Source organism: Pomacea canaliculata, linkage group LG9 (genome assembly GCF_003073045.1).
Source record: "Pomacea canaliculata isolate SZHN2017 linkage group LG9, ASM307304v1, whole genome shotgun sequence".
NCBI lineage: Eukaryota > Metazoa > Mollusca > Gastropoda > Architaenioglossa > Ampullariidae > Pomacea > Pomacea canaliculata.
This window is the reverse complement of record NC_037598.1, coordinates 298,624-313,137: the sequence shown is the minus strand read 5'-3', so window position 1 is coordinate 313,137 and position 14,514 is coordinate 298,624. Positions and strand designations below refer to the sequence as shown.

The window sequence follows — 14,514 nt, the reverse complement described above, 5'->3', positions numbered from 1 at the left end:
TCGATTTATCCTGTCCTCCACGTTATCTACAAATTAAAGAAGTTAAAAAGTTTGGACACAAAGCACCAGTCCTCAGTATTGTAACTACGGGTTCAATAACAAACACAATTGACTTCATTTAGTCGGCAGGTCGCTTCCCAGCTCATGAAATAATCTTATTATTTCTGTGTGTGAGGAGAGCTTTTCACTTACGTCTTAACAGGCTTTGATCAAACGACCATCTACTTCCAAAATTAGTGCATAAACAATATATATTTGATGTATGACCGTTTCACTTGTACATTGAAGTCTGGGCACCCCACATGAATATCATAGTAGTAAACAATCCATCACAGCCAACAAGCCTGCATTCTAAACATGTATAGATAGCAAAAGCTACAGGGTCACATGGTGAGATCATTGTGCATAACAGTATACGGAATCCACACTTTATCTTTTCGTTTGGTGGGGTATGTAAGGCGTTATTAACATTGGTCGTCAATATTTCGTATTCTGACTATGAAGATAATGAAATGATGGATTACAGACTGGTTTGCAGGCTTGTGGAGTTATATCATATCGACTGTCGCAATAAAATTTAAGCCGAAGCAAGTGATGAAACGTTAAAGTGGTTTTTACCATTCATTCTCTCCCCATGTTACTTCGTAAAACATCTCTTCAGATTGAGGTGAGGCTGGTGTAGCTATTAGTTCAGTATTGTTAGTGAAACAGTTTTCTGCCTTCACTGCGTACCACTGTTGTCGATAAAGAGTTCTCGTTGCTTGTTTGGAAAGCACTCTAACCAGTTCTTAGATTTTACCGTTAAAAAAATTCACATCTTTCGCCTTTTCTCAATACTTTGCTTCACCTTTGAACAATTGCTATAGAATCTTGATGAAGCTCTGGGACATCATCTTTACCTTTCTCCTTCTATCCGACCCTCGTATCACAGGCGGTCTCACGGTCGTCTTCGTTGACTGCCCCTGTTTCTTTCCTTCGCTAGTTTTGCACTGTTTCTGCTTCGTGTCTGCTGTTTCTATCTCATGTGCCTCTGCTTTTCATTTCTTGAGGCATGCTCCATTCCCTTTTGCTCCTCTTTCTCTTCTTGCTCAATCCTTTGCGCCTTCAGTTATCTCCAATTCTCTCCTGTTTGTGTCTTGCATCCTCCTTGCTTTCTGTCTCTTGATTTCTTTCCATAGTTTCTTTTTCTATTTGTTAACTTTTCTTTGTCGTCGTCTCTTTTCTGTCAACCCAAGTCTTCCTTATTTTGTTCTGTTATTGCTTAACTGCCCCTCATGTCCTCATTGTTTATTGTTTTCTGACTTGCTTCGCTACTTTCTTCTTTTCATTTCGACTCTTCCCTCTCCCTTGCTCTTCTTTTTTTCTTGCTGCTTTCTGTATTTGGTTGGTGGTTTTGATCGCCCTTCAGCTTGCTTTTTTCTCGCCTCTGTTCTACCCTGGTGCCTAGTTGTTTGTGGTGTGTCCGGTTACGAATAATGTTTATCTGTTTACTCAATCCTTTTCACTCTCTGCATTGCGGGAGTTTTACTGGGCTATGTCGTTTGACCGATGGCTCTTCAGAGGTCAACAGGTTTGTGCGAATGGGTGGCTTTGGTTAATGTTGATGTTCTGTGTCGTGAGGGTAGATGATGGACTGTTGTATGAGGTGACTCCTCTTATATGATGTTGGCAGTTGAAAAGTGCTGAAACTCAGTCTCGGCGACATCTGTGCCTTTTGTGCTGTGGATAATGTAGAGATTGTAATGTCTGACGGTCCACATCACTTGTCTGGCATTCTTTGGTGTCGGTGCTGTTGAGTGAAAGTGTAGATTGTGTGATGCTGACTGTCCGACCTAGCGTTTAGCGTCCTTGGTGTGTCTTGGTGTTGTTACAACATTCTGCAATAATGGTGTCTTCTTTTAACTACGTCGTTGACTCTCATCTTCAAATGATTGTCATGTGCAGACAACCAGCTTATCTTCTTGTACCTGTAACTGTTTTTTCCTGAGAAGCTTCTTCCTCGACGGTTTGATTCCAGGCGCTCCTAGAGGATCCGCGTTGTCTCACGTAGTGGGTTGCCAGAACCACGTGTCCTTTCCCAGCAACCAAGTGACAGGCTGCAGCCGATTCCCACAACGTCTCAGGTCACGTGGTTCTCTTCACTTTCGGCAGACCGGAGCTGAAATCACTCCCCACCTGCATAAGAGGATTCTGATGAGAAGCGGAAGTAGTACACCTTATTCGTGATCGTGGGTTAGTGTGCACGTGCGTTCAAGGTGGTATGTCAAGTGGTGCACGCAGGCATTGTGCATTTATGTGTGTGTGTTGTTTTTGACATAATAAGATTATTATATTCACGTAAAGAACCTTCTCTTGCTGAAGTTACTCTTGAACTGAAGTCCTGCTAACGCCCCTATCAAAATTAGAAAGCTGTCAATGGATATCATCTTCAGACCTAAATACATATAAACCACATAAAATAAAACAAAACAGTGATAATAATATACTCATTAGACAGCTCTAGATAACGTTAATGCCGGCTTACCAGTGAAGGAATACAGACTACTCCAGTACCAGCAGGATGGGAATTATAATCAGTCACGTGCAAGAAGTCCGTTAGAGCTTTTCCACCCTAACAGCAACACAGAACAGAATGAACTGAACTAGTGATACGTGGTTTTGGTGAGTTGCAGACAGGTGTCTGGTGACTCTAGGGAATACTGTTCAAAACTGTCAGGTGTATGGATGTTCTGTTGTTCATGTCTGACTTGCTTGCAAGGTAGTGTGATCTGCGTGTGGTGAATGGGCAACTGCTTGTGTCGACATTTTAGCATCTGTTGCTACACAACTACACTGTAGATGTGAGTCTTGTACATAGACAAGTTTATCTTGCTTCTGGATTCGGGACACAAATAGTCATTCATAACTAATGTAGAGTACCGGGAATGTGATGTTGTGTTTATACTTATCCAAATGTGTACATTATGTATAGAAAGTCATACTTATCAGATTGAATATATCGCTTCCATAGTATAGTACACTAACATTTAGTTATTTACACGCTACACACTCTAGTGACTGTATATATATATATACCCAAAATTGTTTGGGTTTTACGCCGTACCAGCAACCACACGTTATATAAGCTTACATGACAGCAAAGGAAGCGGAATCAACTCCCTACGCATTGATGGGACCCATCCATTACCATTGATGATCAATTAGTTACAAAGAAAAGACGCTCACCATCATTGTGTGACGACGACTCATCTGTCTGAGGCGATGCAGCTGATGTCATCTGACTTTCCTCGCCATCACCATGACCATCACCATCTCCATGGCCAGTCCCTGACGGGGAAAGTGTAGCCACAAATGGGGTGCAGTAACTCTCCGTGACACGTGTAACGTCCTGTGGTTCTGTCCGAGTGCTGGCATTAAAGACAAACGGTCACCGGAAATGGTTTTCTGTGGAGATACGGATTGCGGAGACATCTTGGTGGGAACTTGAGAACGAGGCACGAAATGCCACAGTCACGATGGACGAACACATGCTGTCCCTTGTGGATTTTTTGGAAGTTTACACAAGCGACAAGTATTAACTCGTTTAACACGGGATATATTTTCAAAAGGGCGCGACTCTTGCCAATTCTACCCAGTTGAGAAAAGACTCTGACGTGTTTGTTTACTTTTGTATATTAGTGAATATTTTGAATACTCGCTGCTATGTAGGACTGCAAGGATAGATGGCTTCATAAATATGTATATAGATAAATATTCTGATAGTCCTATATGCTGATTCTCGCTGCTTCAATGGGATTTTTCCTTTCTATCCCAGAATACAAAGGACATCCTGGCGGCTCGATTGTTCTTCTCAAGTGAATATTTGCTTGTGCTTCATCCTAGAGTCTGAGCCCCGCCACCTGACTCTCTATACAGTGACTTTACCCAGTACACTATTGTACCTGAAAGTACACAAACCTGAGACTACCGGAAGGAAGATAACAAAGGAAAAGCAAGGATCTAGAGAAGGGGTAAGGCACAAGATGCGTCGGAGAGATGCTGGTGACATGTTGTGGTCACATGACTGGTCAAGATGAGGACTGTATTGTAGAACCAAAAGAGACTAAGGTGTTTGGCAACAATAAGCCGTGGATTTGCAAGGACCTGAAAGCTTGCATTTTTGCTAAAAGGTTCCCTTTATTCAGAATGATAAGAGAAAGGATTAAATCTGAATAAGAATTTCGACAGAAAAAGCAGACTGAGAAGAAAATAACTATAAAATATTGAGATGAATCTAAAAGAAAGGAGTGAGCTGGGGGCATGGCTGGTGGCAATGAGCAAATGATGGGATGCCGGGGTTTGAAGTACATGACTTTTTCTCGTGAATGTGTTCTTCCTTGTCACATCAAACATTTGATGCTGTTTATAAGCCATAAGCCTTGAAGGCTTTTTTAGCCATAACATTAATTACACAACACACAATAACAATCTCATCAACATCTACAATCTCAGAACAAATGGTGACAATATAGCAAAATATAGAGATAATACACAATACTGAAATTAATATATACAGGGATTACTTACACAGTCATAAGACAGGTTGAATAAATTTGCATACAAGGATACTTTTGGATTTAATATTCATAGGCCGGTGTAATTTAAATTTACTTACATGATGCAAAAAAAAAATAATCATAATAATGGAAGCAGCGCTTTCCATGAAAGAGTAAACAAAGGAGGAGAACACAGAAACAATGAAATTCATAGGGTCAAGGCCACTGGTCTGAAGTCATTCAGCACACTGAGTGTGACCTTTGTAGAACTGGAATAAATATGGGGTTTACATAGCTTAGGAAAGTATCGAGTGTTTGAGAACAGGTCGAACAGAATTGTGACCATTGAGCTCAGGACCTGAACACCCGTCCTTTCAGACCGTCCTGTCCCGGAGTGTTGAAGGTGACCACATTGTCATCCACTAACATATCAAAGTCGTCAACCACGCAAAGTAGATGTCTGTGTTACTGACATCGCTGCTATCGCTGCTTGACAACAACAAACTTAATGATGACAATTGTTCGCTAGTAGATTAACTACATAATGACACTAACATATTGCACACAACATTAACTACAGCATCACAGCTGCTCTCCAGGACTTGAACTCTATGATGACACTAAGTCATACAACACTTGTGTAACTGTAACTATGTAAGGACAGTACCACGTACCTGTCTTGTTAACGAAGTCCACGCGGGAGAGGGAGACATTCACGTTGAAGGTGCAGACTATTTCGTTGTAACTTCCATTTTGTGTTTGCTTTGCAACAGACTCCAGTAGCTCTCCTGCAAGAAGCAGATGGACAGGTAAATATAACACCTGGAGCGTTTTCCTCTATTTTTTATTCCTTTCTGTGTTTTTGCGTAATGTCTTTCACACTCTCGTGAACCCGTCACCTATCTATCCGGCTGTCTCAAGGACACTTCCAAAAGTTTATTCTCAAACCTAATACCGATAGTTTGTGTAGCCCATCACTAATTTTATTTGTGCCGTTTTCAGCATCACAAGTGAAATAGTTTACACTGCTGACTTTAATAACTCTCTCTAGACGCTTGGTGATTAACAAAGGTGGGAACTGAACTTCCTTCTGTCTTAAAGTACGGGCTGTTCTGGACACTGGACTCTCTCAAGTCGGTTGTACATCTTTCTAGCGATGCTAGACTCCACCTACTCTACCCCTTCAACATTATCTGGTATTAAATAGAACTCGTGTGAGATGAGATCAGATATGTGTAGCGGCCATTAGCGACATTACTAGACTTGAAGACTTCACCTACCTGTCGTCTCACCTGTCCCAGGTTGGAGGTGTGAAAACAGTGGTAGTAGACAGACTATGGTACTCAGCATAGTTCCCTGCTGTGACATCGTGTCAGTCGTCAACAACAACTTCAAATTATCAGAACACAAAACAAGACTACAACCTCCACACGACTACCTTTTGTCAAGCTGTGGTCACAGATGCAAATACTCTAGACATTTGTCTGTGTATGTAGGTCGCCTTCTTTCTGGGAAAGTCTGAAGCTGTCTACCTGTGCGGGGACACCCGGTGACGAGCCAAGGTGTCGGTGTAAGGTGGTTTTATTTGTGGCGAAGCTTGTATTGGGATTACCCTGACGAGACATTATTAACATGTTTTGGCTTGAACAGGCGAGAATAAGTGGTGAAATATTCTTTTTACTGTTGATGTATAAATAGTGGACATGATATTCACTTATCATCTTTTCTCAAGGAATCTCACGGCCAACGGTTGCATGCTACTTTGTATGCATTTTTCAGGGTATCTGTCACCCTGTGTCCATCTGTGTGAGCGTGTGCATCTAGTTGTATGTGAGTGTACAGATGTGTGTGTGTTACCACAAAACAAAGGAAAAACTAATTTTCCTTGTTTCTCTGCTCATCTCTAAAAGTGAAGTTGATTCATTCATCATTAACCACGATCGTCACATTCCCTCCAACACACACCTAGCTTGTGACAGGATTATAAAAACCTTTTTAATTTTCACTTCACTGACGGTCATTTGGCTATCAGTAGAGTTAATTAGTGTTTAGTCTGGTGATTACTAGCCGACTACACAGGGTGCGTTGAATCACAGGGTGTGTAATACAAGTTGGTGGTTGAATGTTGTCACATTATCGAAGTATACAATCACACACACACTTCCAGGTTCTTTCATACAAGTTACAGAAAATTGCATGAGCCTGTCACGAGGCTTTACCAATCTAACAGACATTCCAACAACTTTATTTTCTTTGGTTAAATCCTTGAATTAAATTAAATCTTCGTCGTTTGTGATGGTGGGACAGCTACTTAGCGAAACTGTTGTTGTTGGTAACAGGCGAAGTTCCACTTGTCAGAAATTATCGCTGTGGACGTTGTAGGTGTGGACAGGTGAAGTTCCTCACAAACATGACATTGCTGTATGTACACTGCTAGTCGCTGCTGGGGACAGACTCCCTCTCCCATTTATTTGTCTGTGAGTTTTTTACTCTCTGCAGTCGGGCTTTTATTTAGCACAACCGTCCATTTCATATTCCACGTTCACTTGTTCTTTTTTTACACACACACAGGCCTGGCATATGTAAACAATGTAAACAACTACTACATGTCATGACTAGATCCGTGACAATAACAAATAGACGAGAATCACACTTTACTGTTCAGTGGGTGGGGCAATGTAAACCTGCTAACATCCGTCGTTCAAAGGTATTTCCTTCTGTTTTCTGAAAGTCAGTGACAGGTGGATTAAATTTGACTGTTTTCAGGCTTGTCAGCTATATCATACCACTTGTCGCCAGAAAAGATTTTTTATCACAGAAGACAAGATGATAAAAAAGTTAGATGTTATACTGGTCTTCTTCTCATCCCCCATGTTACTTCCAAAAGCATCACTCAAAGATTTAGGACAGATTTGTGTATTTATTAGTTCAGTGCCTCTGTAAAAACAGTTTCTTCTCCCTTCTCTGTGTACTTCCATCCACTCTTGTCAATAAACAGTTCTCGTTACTTGGTCTGTAAGGAATCTCTTCTAACCAGTCCTTTCTATATTGTCCTCAACTACTTACTTCAGCTGTGAACAGATGGTCAAAGAGTCTGGAGAGTTACCTGCCATCTGCTGTTTGTCTTGCTGTCCTGACTTCCACATTTGTTAACTGCTATTGCCTTTTGTTCCCTGGTCTTAACCACATGAAGTTGTAATTGTGTGCCACCCCATTGTACTATCATTTGAGTGACTAGTGACACTCATTAACCCTGTCAAAGGACGGATGGCTAGATACTGCTACATGCTTCCCCTGTCGCAGTACTCTTTGATATATAGAGTATATATAGATAAGAATATAAATGAAAGGAGAGGGTCAAAAATACTTGCGCCATCCACGAGATCAACATCGGCAGGACTGCCACCAGTGGTGGTGCTACCTTACCAATCGTCATCAGATGATTGTAATCACCTTTTTTTCCATTTCTGACGATTTTCTTCCTTATCGTGAAGTCTTTTCATTATTGTATCATGAAGCTCAGTTTTAATAGCTCATAATAGCACATCATCTTGCCCCCAGTGACTGTTGCAAGGAGAAGTTTCTGTGTCCCACCAGCGGGCAAGTGTGTTTCCTACTTTCACAGGTTTTTATGTTCTAAGATCATATGTCCATAGTGGGTTCTTCAGGTACATCTTCTCGAACACCTGGTTTTCCCCTTCGTGTCGGCAAGCAGAGACCTCGCTTTACATCCGTACAGATGTGAGATGCTCAGTCCACCTTCCTGTTCACTTCAGTTTAAGCAGCTTCGTATTTGCTGTGAACAGACTCTTCTGTCTTGTCCTTGTTCAGTGGCTTCAGCTTTAAATTGCTCGTGTCTGGAGACTTGCCTTGGAGCGAGTGTTTAGTCTCAGCTTTCTGTCTTTCACTCTCTGGTATGTTTATAATACTTCTCTTTCCTTCTGTCCCTTGGTTCACATTCTCACTGACATCTCCAGTCTCACTGATGGAGCGATGTACATGTCTTTGTCTATGTTACATCCACTGCACATGGTCCTCTTCATACAATAGCTCCCGGATGTCATTCAGTTCTGTCAGCACTGGTGTTCTTCACATTTAAAGCACATTCTGACATAAAAAGATATACTTCTATCCACACAAGTTTCTGTTTCAGCTCCCCGCTCGTCACGGGGATAAGAAACTAAGGTCAACATACTGGACACCTGGACAGGAATCTTGTCAGAATACAACAAACCTGTGTGTGGTTCAGGCTTTGTACAGTTTGTCAGACTTCTCTCTCATGTAACACTGTGCTGGACACATCCCTAGCTCCCCTCACGATGGACTGTGTGACCTCATCAAACGTGTGAACTTTTTGTCCCCTACACGTCCGGACTGTTGTCATCCTCATCTTTTCTTAATGTATTGGGTGAGTCATTTAGTCTACTGCTAATTGTTTGTTTCTTTTCGCCTTCAGAACATTCCTGGGAGTGTTCAGGGTTAGACAGGTCGGTGTAGACTAAGCTCTGCCCAGTGGACCTTGCACCATCCAGCTTATCAACATCAACAACACCTTCATCATTTCTACTTCTATCGGCATCATCGTCATCAAAGGCGGTCTTGTAGTCATCGTTTTCGTTACTGACTTTTTTCTCTGGTTCTTTACTAGTTTTGAATGTTTCTGCTCTCGTGTCTGCTGTTTTTTCTGTCACTGCCTCTGCTTCCATTTCTTGAGCATGCTCCTCTTCCCTCTTTGATTCCTCTTTGTCTTCTTGCTCAACCTTTGCCGCCATCGTTTCTTCAATTTGCTCTTGTTTCTGTATTGACTTTTCTTCTGTCCCTAACTTTATTTCCATAATTTCTTTTTCTTCCATTTCAACGTTTGCTTTCTCATCTTCTCTCTCTTTCTTTCCGTCCATGTCTTCCTTATTTTTATGTGTTAACTTCCCCTTTGTATCTTCATTGGTTATTGCTTCTGAATCTGCTTTACTATTTTCTTTTCCTTTTACGTTGATCCCTGCTATATCGTCTTTTCTCTCCTCTGTTCCTTCCATGCCTTTTTTAGTTCGTGCTGCAAACTGCGCCTTTATTTTCTTCATTTCTTCTTGCATTTCTTCTGACATGGCGCTAGCTGTTGGTGGTCTGTGTTGGTAGTTTTTCCAATAGTTACGAACGTCTTTTAAAGTTCTTACACTATTATCTTTACCCTCTTCATCAAGAGGGTATGGTATGAATGTCGGAGAAGGGTGGTCTATTTTATTATCATTCTCGGACTCTTTATTGTCAATTACTGAAGAACCTGGCAAAGGGCGACTGTCATTCCTAACGACTCGGCTGTCCAATTTGAGGTGGGGAGGATTAGTCGCAATAGCTGGCTTCAGTGTTAATGCTACTGTGTCGTCAGGTGCAGATGAATGACTAGTTGTATGAGGTGACTCCTCTTTATGCTGAATGTTGTCACGTGACAAAGATGTTGCACTCAGGTCTGCGGCGACATCTGTAGCCTTGATGCTGTTGGATAAATGTAAAGATTGTGGTGATGTCTGACGGTCCTCGACACTAGCATTTTCGTCCTGTGTGGGTTTGGTGTTGTTATACGAATCCCGCAATAATGGGTACTCTTCTTTGACATCAGACATTTCATTGTCTTTACACTCGTAGTTTCTGTCGCTTTCAAATGATTCCTCAGTGGGATAGGATAGATCACTCTTCAATTTGCCTGGTGCTACACCAAGGTGCAGAGACATCTTATCTTCATTCTGACTTAATAATGCTTCAGCTTCCAGAGAAGCCTCTTCGTCTTGATCGTTGTTTGACTCCCGGTGTAATGATTGTAGTGATGTCTGACTGTCTCCGACACTAGCATTATCGTCTTGAGTGTGCTTGGTGTTGTTACACACATCCTGCAATAATGGATGTTCTTCTTTACTACCGTCGTTACCCTCAGCTTCAAATGATTTCTTGTCCTGGTGCAGAGACAGCTTCTCTTCATTGTGACCTAGTAGCTCTTTAGCTTCCACACAAGCCTCTTCGTCTTGCTCGCGGTTTGACTCCAGGCGTTCAAACGGATCCTCGTTGTCCTCACCTGTGGATTGCCAAAGACCACGTGTCCTTTCCCAGCAGCCAGTGACAGGCTGTAGCCGATTCCCCTGAATATGTCTCAGGTCACGTGGTTCTCCTCTAGTTTTCGGCAGACCAGGAATCTGAATAACTCCACACCTGCATAAGAAGATTCTGATGAGAAGCAAAAGTAGCAAACACCTTATTCGTGATCGTGCGTTAGTGTGCACGTGTACTTCAAGGTGGGCATGACAGTGAGTGCGAGCAAGCATTATATGTATATATGTGTTTGTATGTAAAGAAGATTTTTAGCTGACGGTTACTCTTGAACTAAAAGTACTTTTAATGTTCCTATCAAAAATTAGATGAAGCTGTCATTGGATAAAATAAATCTTCAGATAAAATAAATATAAACCACATAAAATAAAACAAAACAGTTGATAATAATATAATCAGTAGACAAGCTAGATACACGTATTGCCGGCTTACCAGTGAAGGAATAAGACTGCTCCTAGTACCAGCAGGATGGGAATTATAATCAGTGCAAGAAGTCCGTTAGAGCCTCCACCTACAGCAACACAGAAACAGAATGAACTGACTAGTGATACGTGGTCTACCTTCACTTGTATGTCGACAGATAAAGTTCATCTTGATTCTGGCTCTTTATGGTGACAAATAGTTATTTATAAGTCATATAAATGTGCATATTATGATTATTATCATTTTTTTTTACTATTGGAATTTATACTTAAAGACCATTGTCTTTATACTTACCCATATACGAATGTCATATTTATCTAATGACGGCAATAGGAAGGGGAATGAACTCCCTGGTGCACTATAGGAACCATCCATTACGATTGTGACAATTAGTTACAAAGAAAAGACGCTCACCAGCATTGTGTGACACCTCATCTGTCTCTGGTGGTGAACCTGATGTCATCTGACTTTCATCGCTATATCCATCACCATGACCATCGCCATCACCAGTCCCTGACGGGGTAGGGTAAACCACCTGGGGCGCAGTAATACCGTGACATGTGTACGTTCCGTTGGTTCTGTCCGAGTGAGAGGCATTAAAGACAAAACGGTCACCGGAAATGGTTTTCTCTGGAGATACGATGCGGAGGACATCTTGGTAGGAACTGAGAACGTTGCACGAGGTGCCACAGTCCACGATGGCGAAAACCTCTGACCCTGTGGATTTTGACACAAGCGACAAATATTTAACTGATTTACACGAGTATATGTTTAAAAGGGACGCAACTCTTGCCAGTTCAACCCCGTTGGGAAAGCTCTGACTTTTTGTTTACTTTTAATATGAGTGAATATTTTGAATAGTTGCTGGTTATGTAGGACTCACTATACATTGACTGGACCGAGTACATCATTGTACCTGAGAGTACACAAACCAGGGACTACACGGGACGGAAGAAGTAAGAAAAAGCGAGGATCTAGAGGAGGGGTAAGGCACAGGATGCGGTGGAAAGATGGTGGTGACATGTTGTGGTCACATGACAAGACTGAGGACTGGCATCTATTCCTTGACAGCTCCTCTGACTACGATGAACTCATATTAATTCACAGGAACTGTTGCTACTTATATCCGCTTCTGTGAGGACTATGATGTAGAACCAAACCAAAGACTAGGCCGTGGATTAGTAAAGACCTTAACGCTTGCCTATTGCCATGAAGCGTGCATCTATCCAGAATAACAAGGGAAGGGGTCGAATATGATAGAAAAATCAAGGAGGAGAAAAAAACTATAAAACTGTGATGAAACGGAAAGAAGGGAATGCGCTGGAGGCATGGCTGGTGGCAATGAACAAATGATGGGATGCCAGGTTTGAAGTACATGACTTTTGTGGTGAATGTGTTCTTCCCTGTCAGACTCAAACATTTGAAACTATTCATAAGCCATAAGCCTTGGAGGAATTTTAGCCATAACATTATATAATAACAACACATAACAATCTCATCACACATTAACAATCTCAGAAGAGATAGTGACAATATGGCAAAATATAGAGATAAATACACAATACTGAAACTATATATATATAGGGATTACTTACACAGTCATAATGCAGTTTGAATAATTTTGCTTAGGTATACAAGTATACTTTTGGATTTAATATTCATTAGCTGGTGTAATTTTACTTTAATGAGGCAAACAAAAAATACCAGAAGCACTGCTTTCCATGAAAGAGTGAACAAAGGAGGAGCACACAGAAACAATGAAATTTATAGGGTCAAGGCCACTGGTCTGAATTCATTTAGCACACTGAGTGTGACCTTTGTAGAACTGGAATAAATATGGGGTTTACATAGCTTAGGAAATTATCGAGAGTTTAGGGAAAGTCAGACTTGTGACTATTGAATTCACTGAAGGGCGCAGGACCTGAACACCTTCCAGACAGTCCTGTCCCGGAGTGTTGAAGGGGACCACATTGTCATCAACTAACATATCAAAGTCTTCAACCACGCACAGTAGATGTCTGTGTGACTGACATCGCTATTTGACAACAACATATGTTATTTTGACTAGCTGATAATGACAATTGTTCGCTACTATGTTAACTACATACTGACACTAACATATTGCACACAACATTAATTGTATAACTACAGCAACACAACTGTTCTCCAGGACATGAACTCTGTGATGACACTAAGACAGTCATTCAACACTTGTGTAACTGTAACTATGTAAGGACAGTACCACTTACCTGTCTTATCTACGAAGTCCACGCGGGAGAGGGAGACCTTCACGTTGAAGGTGCAGACTATTTCATCGTAATTTTCTTTTTGTGTTCGACTTCCAACAGACTGGAGTAGTTCTCCTGGAAGTAGCAGATGTACAGGTAAATATAACACCTGGAGCATTTTCCTCCATTTTTCTATTTCTTTCTGTGTTTCTCCGTAATGTCTTTCACACTCTCGTCAACCCGTCACCTATCTATCCGTCTGCCGATGATGATGATGATGAGGAGGAGGAGGAGGAGGAGGAGGATGGATGATGATGAATGATGATGATGGATGATGCATGATGATGATTGAGGATTGATGATGATTAATGATGATAGATGATGATTGATGATTATTATTATTTAAATTTCAGCTGTCTAAAGGACACTCGCAGAAGTTAATGCTCAAACCAAACTGTCAGTTTGTGTAACCCATAAATGATTTTATTTGTGCCGTTTTCAGAATCACAAGTGAAATAGTTTACATTGCTGATTTTAATAACTCTGTAGTAACTTGATGATTACCAAAGCAGGCCAGGTGGGAACTGAACTTCCTTGGTTTTACATCGTCTGCGTGCCAGGTCAGGGGTACATGTCTCCAGCTTACTATTGTCCTGTGTGTTTAGCATCCAAGAAATGATTAAAACCTCAAAACGTTAAAAAACCTTAAAACCTCACTGGGGTGAATAATCTGACCCAATAATATTCGCTCAACACATTCTGTTGTGGTAAAGATAGAAATCCGGATTGAAATATTTTCCAAACTTGTAAAAACATTTTACAGCAGCTTCTGTCTTAAAGTCCGGCTGTTCTGGACTCTGGACTCTCTCAAGTTGTACATCTTGCTAGCTATCCTAGACTCCACCTACTCTACCCCTTCAACATGATCCCGATGTTAAACAGAACTCGTGTGAGATGAGATCAGACATGTGTAGCGGCCATTAGCGACATTAGTAGACATGAAGACTTCACCTACCTGTCGTCTCACCTGTCGCAGGTTGGAGGTGTGAAAACAGTGGTAGTAGACAGACTATGGTACTCAGCATAGTTCCCTGATGTGACATCGTGTCAGTCGTCAAAAATAAACTTTACACCATCAGAAAACAAAGCAAGAGAAAGGTTAAACCCTCCACACGCCTACCTTTTGTCAAGCTGTGGTCACAGATGCAAATACTCTAGACATTTGTCTGTGT

The 14,514-nt window shown here is 41.4% G+C and overlaps 2 protein-coding genes across 3 annotated transcripts in view; one reads left to right on the top strand and one right to left on the bottom strand.

Annotated features, from left to right (window-relative positions):
- LOC112571973 overlaps nt 1-14,514 on the top strand; it is a 74,903-nt gene that overhangs the window by 37,506 nt on the left and 22,883 nt on the right. The window lies entirely within an intron of this gene.
- LOC112571967 (protein IWS1 homolog) lies at nt 7,674-14,468 on the bottom strand. Of its 2 annotated transcripts, none has more exons than XM_025251412.1 (5): nt 14,298-14,468; nt 13,304-13,417; nt 11,469-11,771; nt 11,064-11,142; nt 7,674-10,733 (listed from the first exon to the last, which is right to left on the bottom strand). In XM_025251412.1, the coding sequence occupies exons 1-5, from the start codon at nt 14,383-14,385 to the stop codon at nt 8,897-8,899; spliced, it is 2,421 nt and encodes an 806-aa protein (XP_025107197.1). In that variant the 5' UTR covers nt 14,386-14,468; the 3' UTR covers nt 7,674-8,896. The 2 variants fall into 2 exon arrangements, with proteins under 2 accessions (XP_025107197.1, XP_025107198.1); XM_025251413.1 differs by having other exon boundaries at nt 13,304-13,414.